The sequence below is a fragment of the Periplaneta americana genome, chromosome 11 (assembly GCF_040183065.1).
Source record: "Periplaneta americana isolate PAMFEO1 chromosome 11, P.americana_PAMFEO1_priV1, whole genome shotgun sequence".
Lineage (NCBI taxonomy): Eukaryota > Metazoa > Arthropoda > Insecta > Blattodea > Blattidae > Periplaneta > Periplaneta americana.
This window is the reverse complement of record NC_091127.1, coordinates 4695783-4723105: the sequence shown is the minus strand read 5'-3', so window position 1 is coordinate 4723105 and position 27323 is coordinate 4695783. Positions and strand designations below refer to the sequence as shown.

The 27323-nt window shown below is 33.4% G+C and overlaps 1 protein-coding gene across 1 annotated transcript in view; it reads left to right on the top strand.

The window, feature by feature from the left end:
* The first annotated feature begins 1092 nt into the window (after positions 1-1092).
* LOC138708730 (lysosomal-associated transmembrane protein 4A) overlaps positions 1093-27323 on the top strand; it is a 44642-nt gene continuing 18411 nt past the window's right edge. The window contains exons 1-2 of the mRNA XM_069838852.1: positions 1093-1219; positions 1469-1581. Of these exons, the coding sequence (XP_069694953.1) occupies positions 1477-1581 (105 nt within the window). The 5' untranslated portion in view covers positions 1093-1219; positions 1469-1476. The remainder of the gene's footprint in view (positions 1220-1468; positions 1582-27323) is intronic.

Here is a 27323-nt window from a genome sequence, read left to right as displayed (position 1 = left end):
GACACTGAAGACGACGACAAATAGCGTCGAAACGGGCATCTGTCGAAGGTAAATACCTTTTTAAACAATTTTAACACTTTTAACGTGTGACAGAGTAAATGTTATGTTTTTAACAAAGTGTTAACGAGAACTTTAATCAATAAAGAAACTAAACTTACACGAACAATTATCGATCACTATCGATTAGTAGGAGTGCGATCAGTCGCTGATAATGATAACAGTAAAATAAGTGTAATATAGCAAGCTTTATTATTATCATCATTATTATTATTATTATTATTATTATTATTATTATTATTATTATTATTATTATTATTATTATTTTCAGAGGAAACCTTATTTCTGTCTGTACAAGGAAATTTTTGACGGAGTATGAAGTTCAGAACTGTTGAAAGTCTGATCTAACAGAAAATTCCACCAATACTGCAATAATAAATAAAGGCGATAAAATTAAGAACTGATGCCTCTTTTTTGTTTACGATACATGTAACTGGGTCACACCACACCTGTGGAGTAACGGTTAGCGTGTCTGGCCGCGAAACCAGGTGGTCCGAGTTCGATTCCCGTTCGGGGCAACTTACCTGGTTGAGATTTTTTCCGGGATTTTCCTCAATCCAATATGAGCAAATGCTGGGTAACTTTCGGTGCTGGACCCCGGACTCATTTCACCGGCATTATCAACTTCATTTCATTCAGACGCTAAATAACCTAAGATGTTGATAAAGCGTAGTAAAATAACCTACTAAAAAAACTGGGTCACTGACTGGGTTGTCATCAAAGACGTTATAGTTGTCATAATTAATTATTATTAACGTTTCGTAAGTGATAATCGTGTACAAAATATCTTTCATATTGTAGTATGTTAAGATGGTGGCTGGCCGCAAGACTATGCTTCAGCGATTGTGACCTCATTGCGGATTTAAGTTCTTTTAATATCTGTGGAACATTTGTATTCAAAGTAATGTTTCATCTTGTGTTTTAATCGTAACTAAATTGCAGTGGTAATTTGAGCAGAATGAAAAATAATTTATACTAATTAATCCATTTTAACTTGACTGTTTTATTATTGTGAATATTTTTCTTAAAGGTTGTATTTTGATTAATCCGTAAGAAACGTCATTACGCCATTAGAGTATTTGTCGAGTGGTTCGAAGGATAAGTTAGAACTGCTATATATTTCGTTTTGTTATTCATTCGTATAATAATTTTTGTTATATAAGTAAGTACAATGGAGCAAAAAGGTTGAATATTTCTGTAATAGATGTATAAATTATGAATGCGTGCCCAAGCATTTTTCGTCAGATTTATTTTCAAGATGTCAGGATGTGCTTGTCACAATACTTCTTATCGTGAAATATGTATCTTAATTGATTCATATATAGACAGAGAATAAGAATTTTGATGAGCATATTAGGTGTTGATGTGAGAAATATTGCCATGTTTCATGTGCGCCCATATTTGTTTTCAGGTATCCTTATGCAGGGAATGAGGCTCAAATTCGGGGACCATAGGAATGATTGGAAATGTTGCTTCTGTTGTCATGTCAGAACTGGAACCATTTTCCTTGGGATATGGCATCTTGTAAGTTTTATTTCATTTTATTTTTATTTTATTAAGAGATGTTGATATTTTCCGTGCCAAGATTAAAGAACCTTTATTTACAATTACAGTTACAGCTTTCATTAACTTACTACTACTTTTAAGATAATGAATTTTAGAAGACTCCTGTATAATTATATGGTTAAACGAGCGTTGAAAGACTTCCGCCGATTTTGGAATAGACACCGACGCACTTAGGTTAGGTTAGTTTAGGCTTTTATTATCCCGTCAAGATGAAGGTGAAAGCGATTTGAGTGTGATTTTTTGTTTTCTATATTGGCAGTTCAAGTCTGTGTCTATTCCAAAATCGGCGGACGTCCCTCAACGCTCGTTTCAACCGTAAAACATTTACTACTGAACTTTATTTGTTGAAACTTTGTGCATACACCACTGAAAGATGGGAGATTCCTCAGAGCTCATCATGACCCCTATTGCACAACTCATAACGCTGATGCAATTCAGCCCATGTCCATTGTAACATAAGAAGGATGATTTGTTGAAAAGCTTGGGTAATTTTTTACTCTCAGATCATCAGAATGCTCTCTCCTGCCCGCATCTCTCCACCTTCATTTTCACAGGAACTTTCGATTGTTATTTGAAATTTGCGCCGACACTCATTTTTTTTCTTTATGATATCTATGACTTGTCTAGGACCCAAGAATGTAAATTTCTACCTTAGCATGGTAACACTATAGTAAAGAAATGCTGAATCCTCTTTTGCAATCAACAAAGCTACATATATCACAACAAACAACATTGATGTTTAGTTATTACTGTAAACAAGGGTAGAAAGACAAAGGCAGAGGTTTTGCCACTTTTCTTATGTGGTAAAATATATTTTTGAATGACATTATAGGCCTATAGCCTACTCTCTATGTTAGATCCCTTGAAGAGGAAAATTCAGACTTCTCAAGAAGAATGGTTGTTATTGAATTGTATATTGTTATTTTAAACAAGCATTCTTTAATCCTTGCACAGAGAACACCATAATATCATCGTGAGAGTGTAGCATAATTTGAATTTACATAGTCGTCGGTGCTTTTATTGATTTATCCTATTAGAAGAATGCACACATGGGAAATTGCAGGGGACAATTTGTTGTTAGATGCATAGTCTGCTTTTAATAGATAGTAATTTCTTGTTTCATTACGTGACGGTCATCATTGAATGCAGCTGCAAATGTCCATCCACTGCTTAAGATCACTCGCTGTCTGCCGACAGATTTTGTTACGTAGAGGGTGAGTGGAACCAGTCTGCATAGAAATGAAAGCAATCTCACAGACTTCGTGGTCATGATGATCAGTCTCCGGAATTTAAAACAGTTTTGAAATTCTTGCATTGTTTGTGGTTTTGAAAAACGTTTTGTGAAGAGCTCTCATTAGCATTTCATTAAACATAACCACTTGTTTCATTGAGTCACGTGTTCGTATAGCTTCAGTATGTTGTTTTCTGACATTGGTAAGTCAATTTACTTCCTTCAAGCTATTGTACAAAGAAGTGGCACGGTAAACATGGAAGCAAAAGGGAATTGGGCATTATAAAAATTATAAAATTTAATTAATTATGACTCATTTATCCTGCTAACAACATTGAGGTGATTCTTTAAGCAGTACTAAAGTTTTACTGCATTTATAACCCTTACTTACTTACTGGCTTTTAAGGAACCCGGAGGTTCATTGCCGCCCTCACATAAGCCCGCCATTAGTCCCTATCCTGAGCAAGATTAATCCATTCTCTGTCATCATATCCCACCTCCCTCAAATCCATTTTAATATTATTTTCCCATCTACGTCTCGGTCTCCCCAAAGGTCTCTTTCCCTCCAGCCTCCCAACTAACACTCTATATGCATTTCTGGATTCGCCCATACGTGCTACATGCCCTGCCCATCTCAAACGTCTGGATTTAATGTTCCTAATTATGTCAGGTGAAGAATACAAAGTGTGCAGCTCTGTGTTGTGTAACTTTCTCCATTCTCCTGTAACTTCATCCCTCTTAGCCCCAAATATTATCCTAAGCACCTTATTCTCAAACACCCTTAACCTATGTTCCTCTCTCAAAGTGAGAGTCCAAGTTTCACAGCCATACAGAACAACCGGTAATATAACTGTTTTATAAATTCTAACTTTCAGATTTTTTGACAGCAGACTGGATGATAAAAGCTTCTGAACCGAATAATAACAGGCATTTCCATATTTATTCTGTGTTTAATTTCTTCCCGAGTATCATTTATATTTGTTACTGTTGCTGCAAGATATTTGAACTTTTCCACCTCTTCAAAAGATAAATTTCCAATTTTTATATTTCCATTTCGTACAATATTCTCGTCATTAATAACTCTGGAATATAAAATTCAAGTATTTGGATTACTGTAAACAGACTTTATTCCTTTCAGTAAAATAGCTGAGAAATTATTAATTCTTTTCAAATCTTCAGAGTTTATTTTAGCTGTCCATATCTGTAGTGGTCGGGAAAAGTGACACAAGTCAGTTTCCACAAACTTTTTTTGATAATTTATTGACAACTACGGAACATCTGTTCGCTTGGAAAAAAATACATAGATATTCCTCCCATTTCAATAATTCATACAGAAAAAAATCAAATCGACATAAACCAGTGTAAGTTGTCAATAAATTATCAAAAAAGGTTTGTGGAAACTGACTTATGTCACTTTTCCCAGATATTTCATTTGAAGAATTTGGATGCAGCAGTACTAAAATCACCTAACATAACTAGGAACATTAAATCCAGACGTTTGAGATGGACAGGGCCTGTAGCATGCATGGGCGAATCCAGAAATGCATATAGAGTGTTAGTTGGGAGGCTAGAGAAAAAAGACTTTTGGGGAGGGCGAGGCTTAGATAGAAGGATAATATTAAAATGGATTTGAGGGAGGTGGGATATGATGGTAGGGACTGGATTAATCTTGCTAGGATAGGGACCGATGTGAGGGCGGCAATGAACCTGCGGGTTCTCTAAAAGCCATTTGTAAGTAAGTACTAAAATATAAATTCTTATGCACACAGATTTTAGGCCTTTTTTTTTTTTAATGGTTAATATAATCTTATTCTTCAATGGTCTTTATTTTGATCTGTTCAGACTCCAGTTGATGTGTCAATTTTTTTAGACATCCCAGTTTTCTCTTTCGTTTGTCTCCCTATCTGTTGTGATCAGTGATAGTCTTGTTTGCAGTCTAGAGATGTCCCATGTCCAGTGTAATCTGCCCGACTGGGTTTTGTTTACTACTTGTCCAGTGGAAGTTCTTTTTATACATGATGGACGTGAAATAGCCTTGCAGATTTCCAGAGCAAATACTTCTTGTTGTAATATCATATTGGTGGAAAGTTCATAGTTTTTTTCAGAATTTTTTTTTTTCGAATGTTTAACAACCTCTTATTCGGTAACTATTGTGAGTAGGATCGTGATTTTTGTCCATATCAATAGGAAAACTAATAAAGAATAATTGATTAAATGGCGATCTTACTCGTGTTAATTATGTAAGCATGTGCAGCTTACCGCTGTTTTGGTGCTACTTGACACCATCCTCAGAGCCTTCTGTGTCTTGGCGTCATCTCAACTTCGCTGCCTGTTGTGTGGGTGCGTTCGTGTGATAAAGACCTTCAAAACATACAGAAAACCAACCACCACCACCACCACCACACACATACACAACACATCTAATCACCCCACACAACACAAACATGCTGCATTCAGGACAATTGTACACAGATTACTCAACATACCCATGAGCCAACAACACTACAATGAAGAAGTGAACACAATCAAATACATAGCACAAGAAAACGGTTATAACCAAAACATAATAGACAACATCATAAGGAAGACAAAACAAAAACTCAACAAACACAAAAACACACAACACAAACACAAGAAATACATCACACTAACATATGAAAACAAAAGCACACACAAGATCGCATCCTCATTCAGAAAACAGAAATACAACATAGCATACAGAACAGAAAACACACTACAAAGACATCTCAACACACAAAAAACAAAAACAAATAAATACAACCACACAGGCGTATACAAACTCACATGCAATAGTTGCGACAGTTTCTACATTGGACAGACAGGCAGATCATTCCAAACTCGATACAAAGAACACATTAAAGCAATAACCAGAGGACACAATACATCTACATATGCCGATCACATAACTAATGCTAACCACACATACAATAACATAAATACAGACATGGAAATCCTACACATACAACCCAAAAACCAAAAACTCAACACACTAGAACAATATGAAATATACAGACACACTAAAACACACCCTAATCAAATTCTCAACACACATATGTATCAATTTCAGAACACACACACTATTTGACACAACTCTTCATCACACGAATGCACCCACACAGCAGGCAGCGAAATTGAGATGACCCCGAGCCGAGACACAGAAGGCTCTGAGGATGGTGTCAAGTAGCACCGAAACAGCTGTAAGCCGCACATGCTTACATAATTAACACGAGTAAGATCGCCATTTAATCAATTATTTATATTCAAGTGTTAAAAGTAGTGTATGAAAGATTCAACATAGATTATCAAAAGAATAATTTATCCTTCTGGTGTATTTCAATAGTGTGCACAGTTTTCATGTAAATTTAATTAAGGAACCTTTAAATTCAAACCAGTGCATGAAGTGAACGCATGGCAACGTCTTGGCAGCTTACATATGGAGGCTCGCTGAGTTCATTGACCTCTTACATCTGTATACGAGTAGAGTGTATTAGTGACGATGTTGCCAGACTGCTGAAAATTCAAACATAATTTTTTAATTAACTGTGCATTTAATCACAAAACATAATACAGGTTTTATATTCATTTATGTGTACCCTATCATCCCTTTCAATCTGCAAGATTATTTCACTTCCATCCTATATGTCTTTATTCTTCTTTTTATCTAATAATTTGTGACTTCCAACTGCTCACAGGAATTTAATTTCAAATGATGTTGTTGTTTTTTTCTAATGACAGGCATTTGACAATAAAGTCATTTGACCTCTTCCACTCCAATATTTTTCAAAGATGTTGTTATGGTCAGCCACTGAAGCACAGATTTTGAGGTGTTCCGAATCCATTTCTTGGTTGCACAAAGGGCAGTTAGGGGACTGGTATATTCCAATTCTATGCAGGTGTTTGGCCAAACAATCATGGCCTGTTGCCAATCTAAATGCAGCTACAGACGATTTTCGTGGTAAATCGGGAATTAACTGTGGATTATGATGCAGAGAGTTCTATTTTTTCCCTTGAGATTGTGTTATCAAATTTTGTTTGTTGAAGTCTAAGTAAGTAGATTTAATAAATCTTTTCACAGAGTAATACGTAGATTTGGTAACAGGTCTGTAAGTAGCAGTGCTGCCCTTCTTTGCTAAAGCATCCGCATTCTCGTTTCCCAGGATTCCACAATGGGATGGTATCCATTGGAATACAATTCTTTTATTGAGTGATATTAATTGAGAGAGCATTTTAGTTATTTCTGCTGTTTGAGATGAAGGTGTGTGTTTAGAGACTATTGATAGAATAACTGCTTTGGAGTCTGACAATATAACTGCATTCTTAAATTTATTGATGTGAAATAGAATATTCCTGAGACTTTCACTTATTGCAATGATTTCTCCAAAACTTGTTGTTCCATATCCAAGAGATCTATTAATTTCAAATGTTGATTTTTATAACACATTTTTTACCTCCAAATTCCATATTCACGTAGAAGAGGGAAGACCATTGCTATCTTGTATTATCAGCACTATCGTAAAGTAGATAATCCTTGCAATTGATGTAGATTACGAACAGAGGTCGGTAATTCTTATAACTGACCTATGTTTACAACGTTCTAAATAGTAATTAGGTCTACTTTATTCAGAGTGTATTTTGAGAATTTAGAAGAAATTATATTGAAATTATGTCGGCCATAATCTTAAATACTTTGGTAGAGCAGCTAGTTTTTTTAGTTGGCAGATGGTTTCTAATTTTAAATGTCACTTAGATAATGTTATATTACTCTGACATACCGAATTTGAAGATTTAATCTTATTAGCGTCGAAATTATCATGGTCAAAAATTTAAGTTCTTCAATAAATAGCTGGGCTAAACTAGCGCTGAGGTAGTTCCCTTAGAACTCTGCCTATACACCTTGCATATAAGAATCTGTGATAGGTTAGGTTTGGTTAGTTTAGACTTTTGTTATGCTTTGTATATACGATCAACTGCATCTCCACAAAAATATCTCATAAATTCAATGGTTTTCACTTCTGAAATCACCGGAACTACCACAGTGCTAGTTTCACAAGTGACTCTTAGACTGGACCTATATTCATACGAAACTAACTTTATGAAGACATTTCAATAGCATCCACAGATACTGTGATAGAGAAACTTTCGTTATTTATTTTTTTGCACCAAGTAACAACTTCAATATAAAAAAACCCATCACCTAAGAGTTTGGAATTCATATTATAATATGATAAAATCATGTTAGTATGGGTGTGCATTGCTCCAGAATGTCACCAGAATAGTGGTTAGATGAGTACTTCTGTGACAGGATTATTACAGTTTCTTTAACACAGTAATTAAATAGATTATTAATACTACAGGGTGATCCGTTTGGGTATGGATAAAATAAAAACACCGTAAAACATTTACTACTGAACTTTATCTGTTGAAACTTTGTGCATACAACACTGAAAGATGGGAGATTCCTCAGAGCTCAACATGACCCCCATTGCACATCCTGCACAACTCATAACGGTGATGCAATTCAGCCCTTGTCCGTTGTAACATAAGAAGGGTGATTTGTTGAAAAGCTTGGGTAACTTTTACACTCAGATCATCATTGTTCCTAGGTTTCTGTGAATAGACAATGTCTTTAACAAAATCCTACATGAAGAAGTCAGGAGAGGTTAGATCTGGAGAATTTGGGGGCCAAGCCTAGAGATAGCTTCTCTTACTGGGTTTCACCTACGACTTCCTGCATTTTTTAACACAGAACCTGTTTCTACAAATGTTCGATACCACAACATTATGGAATCATATTTAGGTACATTACGCACACCATACTCACTTCGAAATTCCCTTTGAACTCTTTTAACACACTCAGATTTAGCATTGTGCCCGCTGTTGTTTTGTAATAGCCATTTTAATCATCTACGATTTTCTTTTGTCCTTTCAGATTATGCATTGTTGATTGTTATATATGTTGTTTTCTAATGCAAGGCATTTGACAAAGTCATTTGTCCTCTTGCACTCCAATATTTTTCAAAGATATTGTCATGGTTAGCCACTGACGCACAGACTTTGAGATGTTCTGAATCCATTTCTTGATTTGATGATTGTTATATATGGAAACTCTCATCTTTAATGATAATATTATATTGTATTTATTAACATTCCATGGTATTCATACATTGCTTCACAGCTAGAATATGGAACAAGTCAAAAAACTTAATACTATTGTAAAATCTTAATTTATAGTCACAGTCTAGATGAAATATATACAGACGAGATGTACAATATAGTCTACTAGTACAACACAAAGTTTTAGTATCAATTTCATGAAGTGTTATTGAATGTCATGAATTCACCTACAGAATAGAAGGCGTGAGAAATTAGGTACTTCTTTAATTTGGCCCTAAATAATTTTATGTTTTGAGTTTCATTTTTTATATCGATAGGGAGACTATTAAACATTTTTACTGCCCTATAACGCACTCCTTTTTGATAGCACGATAGCCTTGCCGATGGAGTATGAAAGTCATTTTTTTGACGTGTATTTATGCTATGAACTGTTGAATTAGTTACAAAGTTTTCACGATTACATACGAGGAAGATTATTAATGAAAAGATATACTGACAAGCCATGGGTATTATTTGTAGTTTTTTTAAAATAGTCCTACACGATTCCCTAGATTTGGCACCTACTATTATTCTAATTACTCTTTTTTGTAATAGAAATATACTGTTACTATCTGTGGAATTTCCCCAGAATATTATTCCAAAACTCATTACTGAGTGGAAGTATGCAAAGTATATTGTTTTTAAGGTATTGATATTTACTATCTTTTGCATAGATCTAATATCAAAACATGCTGAATTTAGTTTGGGCGTAATTTCTTTAATATGAATTTTCCAATTTCACACATTATCGATTTTTAAGCCAAGAAATTTGGTTGTTGTTGTTTCTAATAGAGATCTATTATTAATTATTGCGCTAGAAATGTGCGAGGTTGAATTTGGATAGGATTTAAAATTGAATTATGTTAGTTTTGTTACAATTTAATACTAATTTATTGGCTGAGAACCAGTCACATATTTTGAAGAGAATTTCCTCTGTTGAAGATTGGAATGTGTTGGAGTTATTAGCTGTAATTACTATACTTGTGTCATCTGCAAATAATATGGGATGACCTTAATCTTTTATTAGGGGGGGCAAGATCATTTATAAACACTAGAAAAAGTAGGGGACCTAATATTGATCCTTGAGGAATTCCATTATTAATAGTTCCCCATGTCGATGTAGATTTCATAGTTGTAATGATTTCAACTTTCTGTTTCCTATCTATGAGATATGAGTGAAGCCATTGGTGTGCAACACCTTTAATTCCATAATAATCTAATTTATCTAGGAGCATTTTATGATTTATACAGTCAAATGCTTTGGATAAATCACAGAAAATCCCTCCAACTTGTAATTTTTTATTAACTGCCTCCAGAATTTTGTCAGTTAAACTAAATGTTGAATTTTCTGTGCCTTTGTTTTTCCTAAATCCAAATTGTTCTGGGACTAAAATGTTGTATCTTTCTAGATGATGATATAATCTTTTATACATTACTTTTTCAAATATTTTGGAAAAGACTGGTAGAAGTGATATGGGTCTGTAATTTTCTGGAGATGATAATATAACCAGCAAGAAATTTTTCCTACTGTCATAATAGCTTTATATTAATACTAGCCGTACCCGTGCGCTCTGCTGCACCCGTTAGAAATAAATATAAAGTAATTATATAATTAAACTAGGACATTTGATCCAGGGAACATTCGTGTTTGATAGAAGGATAAATCGTTTATTATGTTACTTAATTTGAATTGAATTAAAAAATTAAAATGCGATCATTTTGATCCAGAGACCACTCATTCGGTCATAAAAATTAGTTTAAGAAATACAGGAAACTAATATACAGAATAGCCTATCAAGTTTTCTGTGCATAAGAATCTATTTTAATCTTACCTATCCTCGATTCACTCAGAAGTTACTGTAATAACATTATAGCATTATGTCCATCTAGAGAAACTACACTTTCCAATGGTGAATTAATAATTAATTATACAAATTGGTTAATATAGCTTCCATATTTCTTCATAGAAATGCAGAAACATTATCTGTAGGCTATCTTTCATAGCTTTCGATTGTTGCTGTCCAAGGCCCCTTATAGACGAAGTCATTTGTTTTTTAATTCATTACACGGCCTGAGATGGCAGTTATTTTAATTTTAAAACTCATTTATCTCATTAAATATCAGTCCTATCAAAATTTTTCAAGGAATAAAACTTATCGGAAATTATTTTTAAAGAAACTTTTGTTATATAACATTTTTCACAAAAATCAATAATAAGCGAGATATTTCGATTTATTTAATTCAGGCCCCCTTTTAAATAAAGTATTTTGAATGCCATATAGCCTAAAATCTAAGTTACAACGAACTTAATTTATATTCCAATTTTCATTGAAATCCATTCAGCCATTATTGCGTGAAAAGGTAACAAACATACAGACAGACATACAAACAAAAATTTCAAAAAAGCGATTTTCGGTTTCAGGGTGGTTAATTATATATGTTAGGGCCAATTATTTTTGGAAAATTGAAAATTACCAGAAAAATTTCGGCTACAGATTTATTATTAGTATAGATTATTCATACCCAAATGGACCAGACTGTATAATGAAGCCTGTTATATATCTAATTAATCAGATTCTCGATGGAGTTTGTTCTAATGTATTTAAACTGACCAAAACTATATCATGTTACAAGAAGCAATTGAACCTCACCTTTGAGCTATGGGCCGATATCCTTAATTGCAATGTTGGCAAAAATAGTAAATAACTGCTTGTTGAAACAATTTGATGAACACTTTCAGGTAAATAACTAGTCACTGTCTCAGTTTGTGATCAGTGCTGGCTTCTCTGCAGAGTTAGAGGAATTTGAAGACAAGGCCTCTATAGGAGCTAGCCTTGTACATTGTCTAAGCAAAGCAATTTGATACAATTTCTCTGTGTAATAATTTAAAAATTGCCTTTTTATGGAGTAAAAAAATAGAGAATTGAAATTGATGATTTCTTCTTTATAGCTTTTTTTTCAGTGGGTTATTTTACGATGCTTTATCAACGTCTCAGGTTATTCAGCATGTGAATGAAATAAAGGTGATAATGCCGGTGAAATGAGTCTGGGATCGAGCACTGATAGTTACCCAGCATTTACTCATATTGAGTTGAGGGAAAACTCTGGAAAAAATCTCAACCAGGTAACTTGCCCACTGGAGATGAGGGGAAACATTACAACAAAACTAAGGCAATGTATAGCTTATGCTGATGACATAATAATAACAACTGGAAGAACAAAACCGGCTTTGATAGAAACATTTAACAATTTAAAAGAACAGGCAATGAATTCCGGATTTATAATTAATGAGAAGAAAACAAAATTATTAAAATGCAGCACAAAGAGAGAAACTTTAGGAGATTTTAAAATAAATGATATAATGATTCAACGAGTTCCAAGTTTCAAGTATCTTGGATCAACTGTTAATAACAACAACGCCATTGAGGAAGAAATAAGAGAAAGAATTGTAATGGGAAACAAAGCATATCATGCCAACCTGCAGTTATTTAGAAGTAAATTGATATCTAAACAGTCCAAATTTAAGCTATACTGTACTACAATAAGACCTGTAGTAACTTATGCCAGCGAAACATGGGTCCTTAAAAACTCCATAAAACACAGACTGCTAATTTTTGAAAGAGCAATTTTTGGTCCAACTAAAATGAATGATTGTACATGGAGAATTAAATATAACGGTGAACTGAATGAGCTGATAAAGAATAGGAGCATAATAAATCATATAAAATCGCTAAGATTAGGATGGTTTGGTTATATAAATAGAATGGAGAATAATAGACTGGTCAAACAAATACACAAATGGAAACCAATAGTTAACAGAAAGCAGGGTAGACCAAACAATAGATGGGAGGATGATGTCCTGAATGATTTGAAATTGATGAAAGTGGAAAACTGGACAAAGGTAGTTGGAAGCCGTAAGGAATGGAAGAAAGTTGTTGAGAAGGCCAACACTTTCATCTGAGAGTTGTAGAGCCTGATGAAGAACAAGGTAACTTGCCCTGACTGGGATTCGAACCCGGGCCACCTGGTTTCGTGGTCAGACGCGCTATTACTCCACAGGTGTGGACTTTCTTCTTTATAGCCTATAATAGGAAGCAGATGGTTGTTTCAGGAAATGAAGCATCCAATCTAGTAATTATATCGTCATTAAGTGTTCCTTGCAAATCAGGATTGTATGCTGACGACACAATCTTGCTCACAGCAGATAAGAGTATTGATAAGGGAGGGAATTTAAAAAATATTGTGCTGAAGAAAGTTGGACTTTGATTTAAGCTAATAAACTGAATTTAAATGAGAGAAAAGACCGAAACTATGTGCTTCACATTGGGTAATAATGATGATAACACTTACAGCATTAAACTATGAGGAATTGACCTTGATGAAACACTAAATGAGGGAGTTCATATTAACAATGTGTGCATTAATATACAGTATAATGAAAACTATTTAATTTATCAGCATATCAATAACAACCTCATAAAATTACTTACAAAAACACTCCCAAAAATAATATACACTTATGAAAAAAAATAAAAATAAAAAATTATTGGATTAACAATATTTTCACTGTTACAATTACACTAAATATAAACATTTACATAGAGATAAAAAAAAATTTACAGGAGAAAAAGTTCGTCCAAAGGGCTGGACTCTGGAAGAGTACCCAAAACGCTCATTGCATTTCCGCGTTGAATAGCAATACTTAAGCATTGACGCAAATAAGTAGTGCAACGGCGATCACCAGTAATGGAGATCAAAATTTGGCCGATTTGAGATACCAGAACTTTAGCGTCATGACTCCAAGGACCGAAGGTCTCCACAGCAAAGGGAACAGAGATATAATTGTCTAAAAGATGAGCATATTTATTGACTTTCTTTTTCACGGCTAATTCAGCAGCAGATGCTGCGTGTCTGGAGGTATTCGGCAAGTGAGATGGAGCTAGAGTGTCAATGCAAGTCAAGAAAATCAAAGTCGCTAGAGTGTCAATGAAAACTTAAATTTTATGTAAGTGTCGAACATTTTTGCAGCATATAGCAGAACCCAGATTATCTGTCGCCCTATTAACCGATTGCCGGATTATCTATCTCTCTGTCTTCCACAAGTGTCAAAAGAAAACGTGCTAAATATTTATTTATTTTATTTAATTAATTTATTTATTTATTCTGGTAGAGTTAAGGCCATGAGGCCTTCTCTTCCACACTACCAGAAGTGAAATACATAATGAAACAATGACAAAAATAGTAAAGTCATACTTAAATATAAAAATAATTTTCATGCACATTAACAAACTTACACGGGCTATAATGAAATATTAACTAAACATGATACATAATTAAGTGATTTACAATTCATACCCTAATTCTACTGTATGATAGGCCTAAGTGACAATTCATATGCACAGAATAACCTATAAAAATCGGCAAACACTCACAAATCAATTTCATGGAAAAGTATGTAATTCTTAATTTAAATTGATTAACCGTTCGGCAATCCCTGATATGACGAGGTAAGGAGTCTCATAGGCGACAAACTGACATTGTGAAAGAGGATGAATAGAAAGAGGTGCGGTGATGAGGAATGGATAATAAGGCCTGATGTTGATTCCATAACGTTGTAAGATATTCAAAGCGAGTTCTCAAATATTTTGGAGTAGAAGTGAACAATATTCTAAACAGAACAAATAAAGAATGTGCTATTCTACGTTCCTTTAGGCGGACCCATGAAAGAACTTCAAAAGATGGCGTTATGTGGTCAAATTTACGAGTATTGCAGATGAAGCGGACACACACATTATGAACACGTTGTAGTCTTTCAACCAAATTGACAGTTATATTTGTCAAGAGAGAATCGCAGTAATCAAAATGGGGCATCACTAGCGATTGAATAATGTTTCTTTTTGTGGAAAGAGGCAGACAGTTTCGCAAGTGATTTAGGGAGTGGAGCAATGAAAATGTTTTCTTACAGATGTGAGTTACTTGACTATTCCAGTTTAGATCTCTGTCCATTAATAATCCAAGATTTTTTACAGTGTCGCTATACTTAATAAACGACCCATGTCTTGACAGTCTTGGTATGGTTTTGTCGTCAATTGTACTGATTAAGCGCTGATGTTCCATTACAAATGGAGTATCGAAAAAAATAATTGAGCAGTTTGGGAAAGAAGGTACTGAAATACTGTGACTTACCTTGTATCGGAATAGGCCTACGATATTGACATTACACCTATGCACGATTTAATAAAAACAAGGATAAAGTGTATAAAGTACAGGGTTAGGCAGATAAAACCGGCCCGTGTTATGACATTGATAGGTACTAATGATTTGAAACAAACTTCAAATGGAATGAAAATAAAATGCATTTACCTTTATAATAAATGTTGAAAGTGCCCTCCATCTGCATCTAGACACTTCTGTGCACGTTTTAACAGGTTCATGAAAACACGTGTCACGTGATAAATTCATTAATTCGCGCCGGAAGTTGAGGAGTCCGGACAGAAGGAGTTCTGATCCTTGTTACATTTTTTATAGATCCAGTAGTACGCCATTTTCGCACCAAATCTTGAATGCTGCTTTTTGCTGGTACTGAGCGAAGCGGATATTTGTCTCTGAATAATTGTGTTTCCTTAATAGAGCTGGTCTGTACGCACGCCTCCACAATGAATATTCGCTCTGGTATTGAATAAGTCATGCTTATTTAAAGAACAACTCTTTACATGTGTTTAGAACGTCTGACTTTTAAACAGCAACCAGAAGAGGTTATAAGCAACAATGGCGCAACAACAATGACACAAAACACGCGGAAGATACAGTATAGCCAACATAATTACATTTTCAAGAAAAAAGAAAGAAAATAAAACAATACCCTACATAATTTATTTTCCAAATCATATGACATGAGATAGGGCCGGTTTTATCTGCTCAACCCTGTATTTAAATCCACAACACGAGACCTTTGCTATTCCTATTTCTCCATAGACAGCCTCACAAGGAGTATCCTTGGACCTTAAAAATTGTTGTTGACAACCGAACTTATATTAGTGAACTTTTGTTCCCCCACTTAGCATGTTAAACATAAGGTCACAGAAGTGCATTTAATTTAATTTATGGACTTTTTTTATGATACGGATTATCCAGTTTTTTTTTTTTTTTCAATTAACTGTTCAGTCCATCCCCATTCACTACCATGGATACTTCTGTATTGTACTATTCTTTCTTTCATCCTCGTGTAAATATGCATTGCTTTTATGGGCCAATTTCTCGTTTCAAGATAGAGTAAAAAAACAATCAGAATTATGATGATAATATTGTCACCCTGTTCTACTCTCAAATTTTTATATCTATTTTTTCCACACCCTGTATGTCGCATGCCATATCCATGTGGTCTGAAGCATCATATGTCATGTCATGGACTAGTAATACGGAATGGGCACTGGTTCGAAAGAAATTTTCTCATGAAATTTCGGCCAGTGTATGAAACTGAAGCAATTAAACAAAAAATTGCTAATTTTCTAAAAGAAAATACTTAGAAGAATTTTTTTACCAAAAAAGGAGCAGATAATAATTGGAGAATGAAAATTAATAGTGAATTAAGTAATCAAAATATAATAAACTAGTGGCTTGTGCAGCAAATGCTGCAAACTAAGTTCATTAAACATTTTTCAGATTTATTTTCAATGAAGAATACCAGACATTCTGAAAGTTATGTGCTTCCATAATAATGAAAGATACTCTCTCTCGAGCCAATACTGAAGAGAACCTCGCATATAAATATCTACACCACACCGCCATTAAATATATGAAAAAGACCCAACCCCACTTGATTAATAACTATAAAAATATTTGATTTTTAATAATATTATCTTACGTAAGTTTTATAGCTTTCAGTAACATATACTATATATACAATATAGCCGCCACTCAGTAAAATATAGAAATCAAAATCTAATTTAAGTTCTTCTCTACATCTACTTATATAACCCCAAAACGTTTCACTTTCATATCATCAATATAGCATAAATATGTATAATTAATGAAAAATAGTCACATCATGGCATTAACTACAGTAATATTTCATTTCTAATGATAATAATGTCATCAAACTACCTCAAGTTTTGTAGTTTTTAATATCCAATACACAGCTGTACCCAGAAAATTACACGCCACAGAATCGAACCTGTAAATTATTTTTAGTAAGTTAAGTTTTTAATAACCAATTTAATTTGAGCTCTAAATATGTCAGCATTCTTGCAGATCATGGCCTTCGTGTAATATTGTTTACTGTAGTGTGTGTTTTGTTTTATTCTGAAATGCAATTAGCTAGTTCTCAAAACTGACGACAGATGGATTTTGGAAAATAGGAAAATTATGTTGAAAAATTGACATTTCACTGAAAACTTTGAGTTCCAAGCTTCAAAATGAGGGGTCATTTATTAAAATCCGTTCAGCCATTTTCCCGTAATTTCCATTACCAGTTCAAATTATATAATATATATATATATATATATATATATATATATATATATATTAGATCACTCAGAATAGGATGGTTGGGGTACGTAATAAGCAGGGAAAGGATTTATATGTAAATACATATTTACTTATAAAGCTAATATAATTTATATTTTGCATTATCTTTATGTTTCACAATGTGTAGGGTTGAAAAATCCTACTTTTATTTTCCATATTTTTCCATATTTTAGAGTTTAGTACATATTTTCGTTAATTTCCATATATTTTCCATATTTCGTATAAAACAGTCCATATTATATTAGGTTTAACAATAAAACAAAACAAAATTCCATTAACTTTTAAAAATACATTTCAACAATAGAGATTTAAACACATGTTCAGTAATCCCTTTAACATCAGAGTTATTTGAAAATTAGCAGTCCTATCAACAATGGGAAAGTAAGTTACAAAACTGTATTAATTTAATTTAAAATTTTTAACAGACTTCAGTTGTGCAGCTCAACAGTTAAATGCCAGTCAGAGTACACATAGGTTCAGTTTTGTAAATCATACTATAAAGACGGTAAATATGCCAAAAGTACGTCATTCAGTCAATTTAAAATCAAAACTAACAAGTTACATTTCAGAATTTAAAGAAGATGGTTTATCAACTGACAATAAAATATTATTTTGTAATTTGTGTCAGTGTGCAGTATCATCTACACAAAAGTTCCTGGTGCAACAACACATTACAACTAGTAAACATCAGGCCAACAAACAACTAAATTCCAAGCAGAGACAATTGTTTTTAACACAACCAACAACATCGAATGTAAGATCTGAGTTTAACATCGACCTGTGCCGTTCTCTCATCTCTGCTGATATTCCTCTCTACAAACTAAAGAATAAGGTCTTCAGGGAATTCCTTGAAAAATATACTCAACATACAATCCCGGATGAGTCAACACTTAGGAAGACGTATGCTCCATCCATCTACGATGAGACAATACAGAAGATAAGAGATGAAATTAAAGATAGTTCAATTTGGGTTTCCATTGATGAGACTCCCGACAAAGAAGGTAGACTTGTTGGTAATGTAGTTATCGGTTTGTTAAGTGAACAATATTCTGAACGAATTCTTTTACATTGTGATGTTCTAGAAAAGTGCAATAACAAAACTATAGTTAAACTGTTCAACGAAGCTATGGGTATCCTGTGGCCAAAGGGTATTATGTACGATAATGTGTTATTCTTTATTAGCGATGCTGCCCCTTATATGGTCAAAGCTGGACAAGCATTATCTGTTGTATATCCTAAATTGACTCATTTTACTTGTGTGGCGCATGCATTTCATCGTGTGGCAGAAGTGGTCAGAGACAATTTCCCTAAAGTAGATTTGTTGATTTCATCAGTGAAAAAAGTATTTCTCAAAGCTCCCAGTAGAGTTAACGTGTTGAAAGAAATGTACCCTGAAATTCCATTGCCACCAAAGCCAATTTTAACTAGATGGGGTACATGGCTAGAAGCAGTTGAATATTATGCCGAACATATAGACTCTATTAACAATGTTCTCCTTGCATTGGACTCTGAAGATGCAGTCTCAATTGATACTGCGAAAACAGTTACCTGTGACATAAGTGTGAAGAATGACTTAGCTCACATTCAGCATACATTTTCATGCATCATAAAAACGCTCAAAAGTCTCCAAAATAGGCACCTTTCACTATCTGAAAGTTTTGAAATTATAAATAGTACTGTGGAACAACTGAATCGTGGTAGAGGTAAAGTTGCAGATGCAGTAAGAGCTAAGGTCGACACTGTACTTTCAAAAAACCCTGGATATGAAGAACTACAAAAGGTTGTTGCTGTGATGAGTGGTGAATCAACAGTGAAGATTAACTTGGACTTATCCCCAGCAGACATTGTGAAATTGAATTATGTACCAGTTACTTCTTGTGACGTCGAACGCTCTTTTAGTCAGTATAAATCTATCCTCAGAGACAATAGAAGAAGATTCACTTTTCAGCACTTGAAAGAAATGTTTGTAACCTATTGTTATGGTAACAGACAATAAAAATTGTGTTTTGTTGAAACTACATTGGAAGATAAGGTACGTCCATTATATTTTTTGTTTAGTTTGATTAAAATGTACCAATATTTAACGTACATAGTCATTTTTTTATAATTTTAAGTCCATATTTAATTCCATATTTTGGTAAAAATCCATATTTAATTCCATATTTTGGTAAAAATAACTACATATATATTTACATATTTCATATATTTTTAGTCCATATAAATCCGTTCCCTGGTAATAAGCATGGATGACCAGAGACTGGTAAAAAGGTAATGTAAAAGTTATATATCAAGTAGAGCCATCAGCACACCTAAATTGAGATGGGAAGATGATGTGATGGATGACCTGAAGAAAATGAAAGTGACTAATTTGAAGGCAGCCAAAGACAGAAGTGTCTAGAAGAGAATTATTGAGAAGGCCAAAACTTTCGATTTTGAAGTTGTGGTGCCTTAGGCTGATGATGATGATGATGATGATGATGATGATGTATGGAACTGGTACCTGTTCATCATCGTGATGAATTTAGGGAACTGCAGTGAGTAGCAAAATCTAATTTTGAAAGCCAGCTATAAAAACTGGAAGGATATTGTGCTAACCACATATTACCTGTACTAATTGGATGATCGTTCACCTCTGCTGAGGTATGTGGATGTGAAGTCGGCTGGTTGGTCTTTGCCCTCTGTGGTTATTTGCACCACAGATTTTATAATTAAGCTATATGCCTGTGTGTGATATGTGTTACAACTCTTGTTTCTTTAACTATAAGCTCTTGTCGTAGCTACGTTTGTTCGTATTTTTATGAGAGGATGAGAGTAAAATACAGAATATTAAAATATGAAGACCAGCATTTGATGTGTTTGGTAAGATTCTCAAAATTGTATTTAATTTGTAGTAATGTGGTTCTCTGTATTTCTTCACTAGCCGTACCCGTGCGCTCCGCTGCACTCGTTAGAAATAAATATAAAGTAATTACATAATTAAAATAGGACATTTGATCCAGGGAACATTCGTGTTTGATAGAAGGATAAATCGTTTAATATGTTACTTAATTTAAATTGTATTTTAATAATTAAAATGCGATCATTTTGGTCCAGAGAGCACTCATTTGGTGCAATGACAATTTTGTTTAACATGTTTCTTATTTGTTATTACATGCAACCATAGTTTAGTGAAGATTGACATATCATTTAGTTTTAATGTGTATACTTTATATTACTTGCTATATGTTTCCATTGAATTATGGTAATAACTTAATTTTAACCCTTGTTTTCTTCGTCTTCAGTAAATGGCGCTTGGCCCACTATGGTTCTGAACCCTTCAAATAACTTAAATAGCGATACAGACTATATAGTGATATGTAATTATATTTCTTTCTTTCGAAAATGTAAGAATTCACGATCTCCTATGTACCATTGCAATGGAATGAATAAATGTGTTTTTTCTTCCTACTGAAAAATTTTATATTTTGCACATAGGAGTTACTGCAGGAACAACAATGCTATAATCTGAGGCGGCGGTGAAAATGTATTGTATTGTTATTTTAAAAGTCTTGTATATCCTTAAATATCAGTCCTATCAACATTTTGCATGGAATAAAACTTATCGGAAATCATTTTTAAAGAAACTTTTGTTATGTAACATTTTTCATAAAAATCAATAATAAGCGAGATATTTCGATTTATTTGATTCAGACCCCCTTATAACCCCCCTTTTAAATAAAGTATTTTGAATGCCACATAGTCTGAAATCTAAGTTACAACGAACTTAATTTATATTTAAATTTTCATCGAAATCCATTCAGCCATTATTGTGTGAAAGGGTAACAGACAGACAGACAAACAAAAATTTCAAAAAAGCGGTTTTCGGTTCCAGGATGGTTAATTATAAATGTTAACACCAATTATTTTTGGAAAATCGAAAATTACCAGAAAAATTTTGGCTACAGATTTATTATTAGCAGGGAACGGATTTATATGGACTAAAAATATATGAAATATGTAAATATATATGTAGTTATTTTTACCAAAATATGGAATTAAATATGGATTTTTACCAAAATATGGAATTAAATATGGACTTAAAATTATAAAAAAATGACTATGTACGTTAAATATTGGTACATTTTAATCAAACTAAACAAAAAATATAATGGACGTACCTTATCTTCCAATGTAGTTTCAACAAAACACAATTTTTATTGTCTGTTACCATAACAATAGGTTACAAACATTTCTTTCAAGTGCTGAAAAGTGAATCTTCTTCTATTGTCTCTGAGGATAGATTTATACTGACTAAAAGAGCATTCGACGTCACAAGAAGTAACTGGTACATAATTCAATTTCACAATGTCTGCTGGGGATAAGTCCAAGTTAATCTTCACTGTTGATTCACCACTCATCACAGCAACAACCTTTTGTAGTTCTTCATATCCAGGGTTTTTTGAAAGTACAGTGTCCACCTTAGCTCTTACTGCATCTGCAACTTTACCTCTACCACGATTCAGTTGTTCCACAGTACTATTTATAATTTCAAAACTTTCAGATAGTGAAAGGTGCCTATTTTGGAGACTTTTGAGCGTTTTTATGATGCATGAAAATGTATGCTGAATGTGAGCTAAGTCATTCTTCACACTTATGTCACAGGTAACTGTTTTCGCAGTATCAATTGAGACTGCATCTTCAGAGTCCAATGCAAGGAGAACATTGTTAATAGAGTCTATATGTTCGGCATAATATTCAACTGCTTCTAGCCATGTACCCCATCTAGTTAAAATTGGCTTTGGTGGCAATGGAATTTCAGGGTACATTTCTTTCAACACGTTAACTCTACTGGGAGCTTTGAGAAATACTTTTTTCACTGATGAAATCAACAAATCTACTTTAGGGAAATTGTCTCTGACCACTTCTGCCACACGATGAAATGCATGCGCCACACAAGTAAAATGAGTCAATTTAGGATATACAACAGATAATGCTTGTCCAGCTTTGACCATATAAGGGGCAGCATCGCTAATAAAGAATAACACATTATCGTACATAATACCCTTTGGCCACAGGATACCCATAGCTTCGTTGAACAGTTTAACTATAGTTTTGTTATTGCACTTTTCTAGAACATCACAATGTAAAAGAATTCGTTCAGAATATTGTTCACTTAACAAACCGATAACTACATTACCAACAAGTCTACCTTCTTTGTCGGGAGTCTCATCAATGGAAACCCAAATTGAACTATCTTTAATTTCATCTCTTATCTTCTGTATTGTCTCATCGTAGATGGATGGAGCATACGTCTTCCTAAGTGTTGACTCATCCGGGATTGTATGTTGAGTATATTTTTCAAGGAATTCCCTGAAGACCTTATTCTTTAGTTTGTAGAGAGGAATATCAGCAGAGATGAGAGAACGGCACAGGTCGATGTTAAACTCAGATCTTACATTCGATGTTGTTGGTTGTGTTAAAAACAATTGTCTCTGCTTGGAATTTAGTTGTTTGTTGGCCTGATGTTTACTAGTTGTAATGTGTTGTTGCACCAGGAACTTTTGTGTAGATGATACTGCACACTGACACAAATTACAAAATAATATTTTATTGTCAGTTGATAAACCATCTTCTTTAAATTCTGAAATGTAACTTGTTAGTTTTGATTTTAAATTGACTGAATGACGTACTTTTGGCATATTTACCGTCTTTATAGTATGATTTACAAAACTGAACCTATGTGTACTCTGACTGGCATTTAACTGTTGAGCTGCACAACTGAAGTCTGTTAAAAATTTTAAATTAAATTAATACAGTTTTGTAACTTACTTTCCCATTGTTGATAGGACTGCTAATTTTCAAATAACTCTGATGTTAAAGGGATTACTGAACATGTGTTTAAATCTCTATTGTTGAAATGTATTTTTAAAAGTTAATGGAATTTTGTTTTGTTTTATTGTTAAACCTAATATAATATGGACTGTTTTATATGAAATATGGAAAATATATGGAAATTAACGAAAATATGTACTAAACTCTAAAATATGGAAAAATATGGAAAATAAAAGTAGGATTTTTCAACCCTACACATTGTGAAACATAAAGATAATGCAAAATATAAATTATATTAGCTTTATAAGTAAATATGTATTTACATATAAATCCTTTCCCTGATTATTAGTATAGATTGTGTGAAAGGAAATGGATAGTAGAACCTAATGTATCCTGTCGTTATTTATTTAACGTGATTGTACTTCTATATCTGTAGTAATTTGGTATTGAAGTAAATAGCATAGAAATACAAAGAATAATATTTAACCACATAATACTTGTTTGTTATGTAGTTAATTTGATACCACAGTGTTTTGAGATGAAACACTTTAACTGTTGTAGTCTAACACGACTTAGCTAGTTGTTTTATGAGCCATGAACCTCAGAGACTATCTTATCTCGTCCACATGACTGAACCACATATGGGTACACTTTCCTTTGACAGTGATACATTTTTCGTTTCATCATGACATACAAACAAGAATGAAAGTGCACATATGTCAGGTACAAGGCATTCCCCCAGTCCAATCTCATGTTTCCTTTGTTCTCTTAGAATTAAAATTTACCCTATGTGCCGGTAAGATGGACATTTTGGTAGGTATGAATAAAGTTCTTTCATTGGCTGTTCCCCTAAAAGATAAGTGGTATAATTTATATTATTACTTAAAAAATTGAAAAGAAAGGAACAAACTATTTCGCCCTACTTCCTCTTGTCCCTTCACCCTTCCCTTTCACTGAATAATTTTTGTAACCAGAAGGCTTAGAAGGGAGACAGAACACTTACTTTGGCAATATTAGATTAAAATTATTGTGATGCTGCAAAAAATCGATCTTGAAATTTTCACAGTTTCCCTGATAATGAAAAATTGGTTTTGAGCATGTCTTCTGTGTACAGTGATTTATTATAAACTATTTGTTGGATTTTATATATTTTTATCTATGAGTCAATTTATCCAGGAATTATGCACGTAAAATATAATTACTGTGTTAGTGAAAAAACAAGTGGTCTTTGAACTTAAAGCACACAATGATGCTTCAATCCAAACCAAAGTCGGCAGCTTTCATGATTGTTTATTACGTAGAATATACTGACAAATGGGTTGAGTTCCTTAGTATCTGAGAAAAAAGTCCCCCCCCCCCCGGCTAGTAGAAATAATTATTATTTATAGAATAAATTGTTCAAAACCTAGCTCTCAGGCTCATTACTGGTGGAATCAAAACAACTCCAATAGATTCTATGAGATTCCTCACTAATATTAACAGCATCGAAATGATAATAGAAGAAAAAGCACTGATTCAATATGAAAAACTTATCAGACTACCAGGAAACAATTGGCATTCATACAGTCCTCTCTGTAGATTGAAAACTCAAAAAAGTTTCATATCCATGGTTCAAGAATTAAAACAGAAAATCAATATCCCGAATTTAAAAGAAAACTTACAAATTAAACCAAACCCTTTAACTCTATTAAATATAGAATATAATCTAAATTTAACAGAAGAAATGCTGAAATCAGAAGTAAGCACTGAAATACTGAAACAATTGTCTTTAGAGACAATTAATATTAGGTACCCTCCACAAAACTGGCTTCATTTATACACCGACGGATCCTTGATCTCCAGAGAACAAGGTGCCAGTGCAGGTGTTACGTGCTGTCTCTTCTCACTTTATAGATCTCTTGGATATGGAACAACAAGTTTTGATGGAGAAATCGTTGCAATAAGTGAAAGTCACAGGAATCTTGTATTTCACATCAATAAATTTAAGAATGCAGTTATATTGTCAGACTCCAAAGCAGCTATTCTATCAATAGTCTCTAAACACACACCTTCATCTCAAACAGCATAAATAACTAAAATGCTCTCTCAATTAATATCACTCAATAAAAGAATTGTATTCCAATGGATACCATCCCATTGTGGAATCCTGGGAAACGAGAATGCGGATGCTTTAGCAAAGAAGGGTAGCACTGCTATTTACAGACCTGTTACTAAATCTACGTATTACTCTGTGGAAAGATTTATTAAATCTACATACTTAGACTTCAACAAACAAAATTTGATAACACAATCTCAAGGGAAAAAATGGAACTCTCTGCATCATAATCCACAGTTCCCGATTTACCACGAAAATCGTCTGTAGCTGCATTTAGATTGGCAACAGGCCATGACTGTTTGGCCAAACACCTGCATAGAATTGAAATATATCAGTCCCCTAACTGCCCATTGTGCAACTCAAACCAAGAAATGGATTCGGAACACCTCAAAATCTGTGCTTCAGTGGCTGACCATGATAATATCTTTAAAAAATATTGGAGTGCAAGAGGTCATATGACTTTATTGTCAAACGCCTGGCATTAGAAAACAACAACAGAATAAATTATTTTTTACACGATCGTGTTTTTTTTTTTACAGCTATTGTTGTTAGGCCTTGAAAGTTAGCATTCCCACACAGAAACTTGTTGCTAGGGAAACCATTCTCCATAACATAATCTAGGTATACTGAAATAGACCCATTACAGTGCATTTATTGTTACTTAGTTACCATTACAGTGCACTTTTGCGAAGGCTTTGGATTAATATTACTCTAAACTTTCAATGCAAAATATATTGTATTTTGCAATTACAAAATCTTGTATCGTAATGTACTGTTTCATTGTGAATTGGCAATTCTTCATGCTGGAAACAACACACCATTGCAAGTATAGCAGAAAACGTGGTAGAGTGGGCTCGATGTTAAGGATTTACTATACCTTTTAATAGGTACTGTTTGTTGCGTGTGGATGAACCATTAAGGAAGGGTATTAAAATTTAGAATTGAAAGGAAGGAGTTACAATGGCCTGCATAGGCCTACATGACATGTAAGAATTTTTTACCTGTGTGCACAAATATATCTGAAATCAGTCGTAATAGTTCTCTTCTTGATGTGTTTGTTTATTTTCCATAAGAAGAAGTATGCAAATAAAAGAAGGTAGGCCAGTGGTTTCTGAAATAGTTTAATTCAAAGCAGTAATTAACTTAAAATACGCGTTAACTCAAAGACTTCAAGTAAAATGTTATAGGAGATAAAATATCTCTTGGGATGACCAATTTGGAGTTATCATTCAAGTGTGTGAGAAGTGCAGTTTAGCTTAGACAGCCTGTTCTCGTATCAGAGATAATCATTTGACTGTTGCTTATCAGTCATTCCTTCCATTAAGAAGCATTTCATTTATCAAATTTGTATAAGATGATTATGTTATATGATAAATGTGTAATGAACAAAGTATTTAAGATTATTTTATATCAGACTGTTTTATTTATTTTACATCTTTTAATAATTTAATGACGTAATAATTGGTTTAAGAATTCAACAGTAACATTGTTTAATAGGTGGTAAATTTAATATTGTGGTTTAATATTTTATTTTATACACTTCACACCATATTTAGAATTTGAATGTTTGAAGTCTTTTTTGATAATGAATTACCACCACGCGGGTGCGGGGGGGGGGGTTGTGTGTGCGTGCGCTTAATATTCCTCTACAATATAGTTTATAAATATTTACATAATTAATTAATGATCCACCATTGCTTTCCAACCCCTCATTTAGATCAATTTACATAATTAATACAGATAATCAGTTTTTTTAATTCATTTGTGAATAAATGGCGTAATAATTTCTTAATCTCTAAATATTCTGATTAACCAACATATCTGATTTTCGTGTGATATTTTCGTAATTTAGACGTCTTTTTC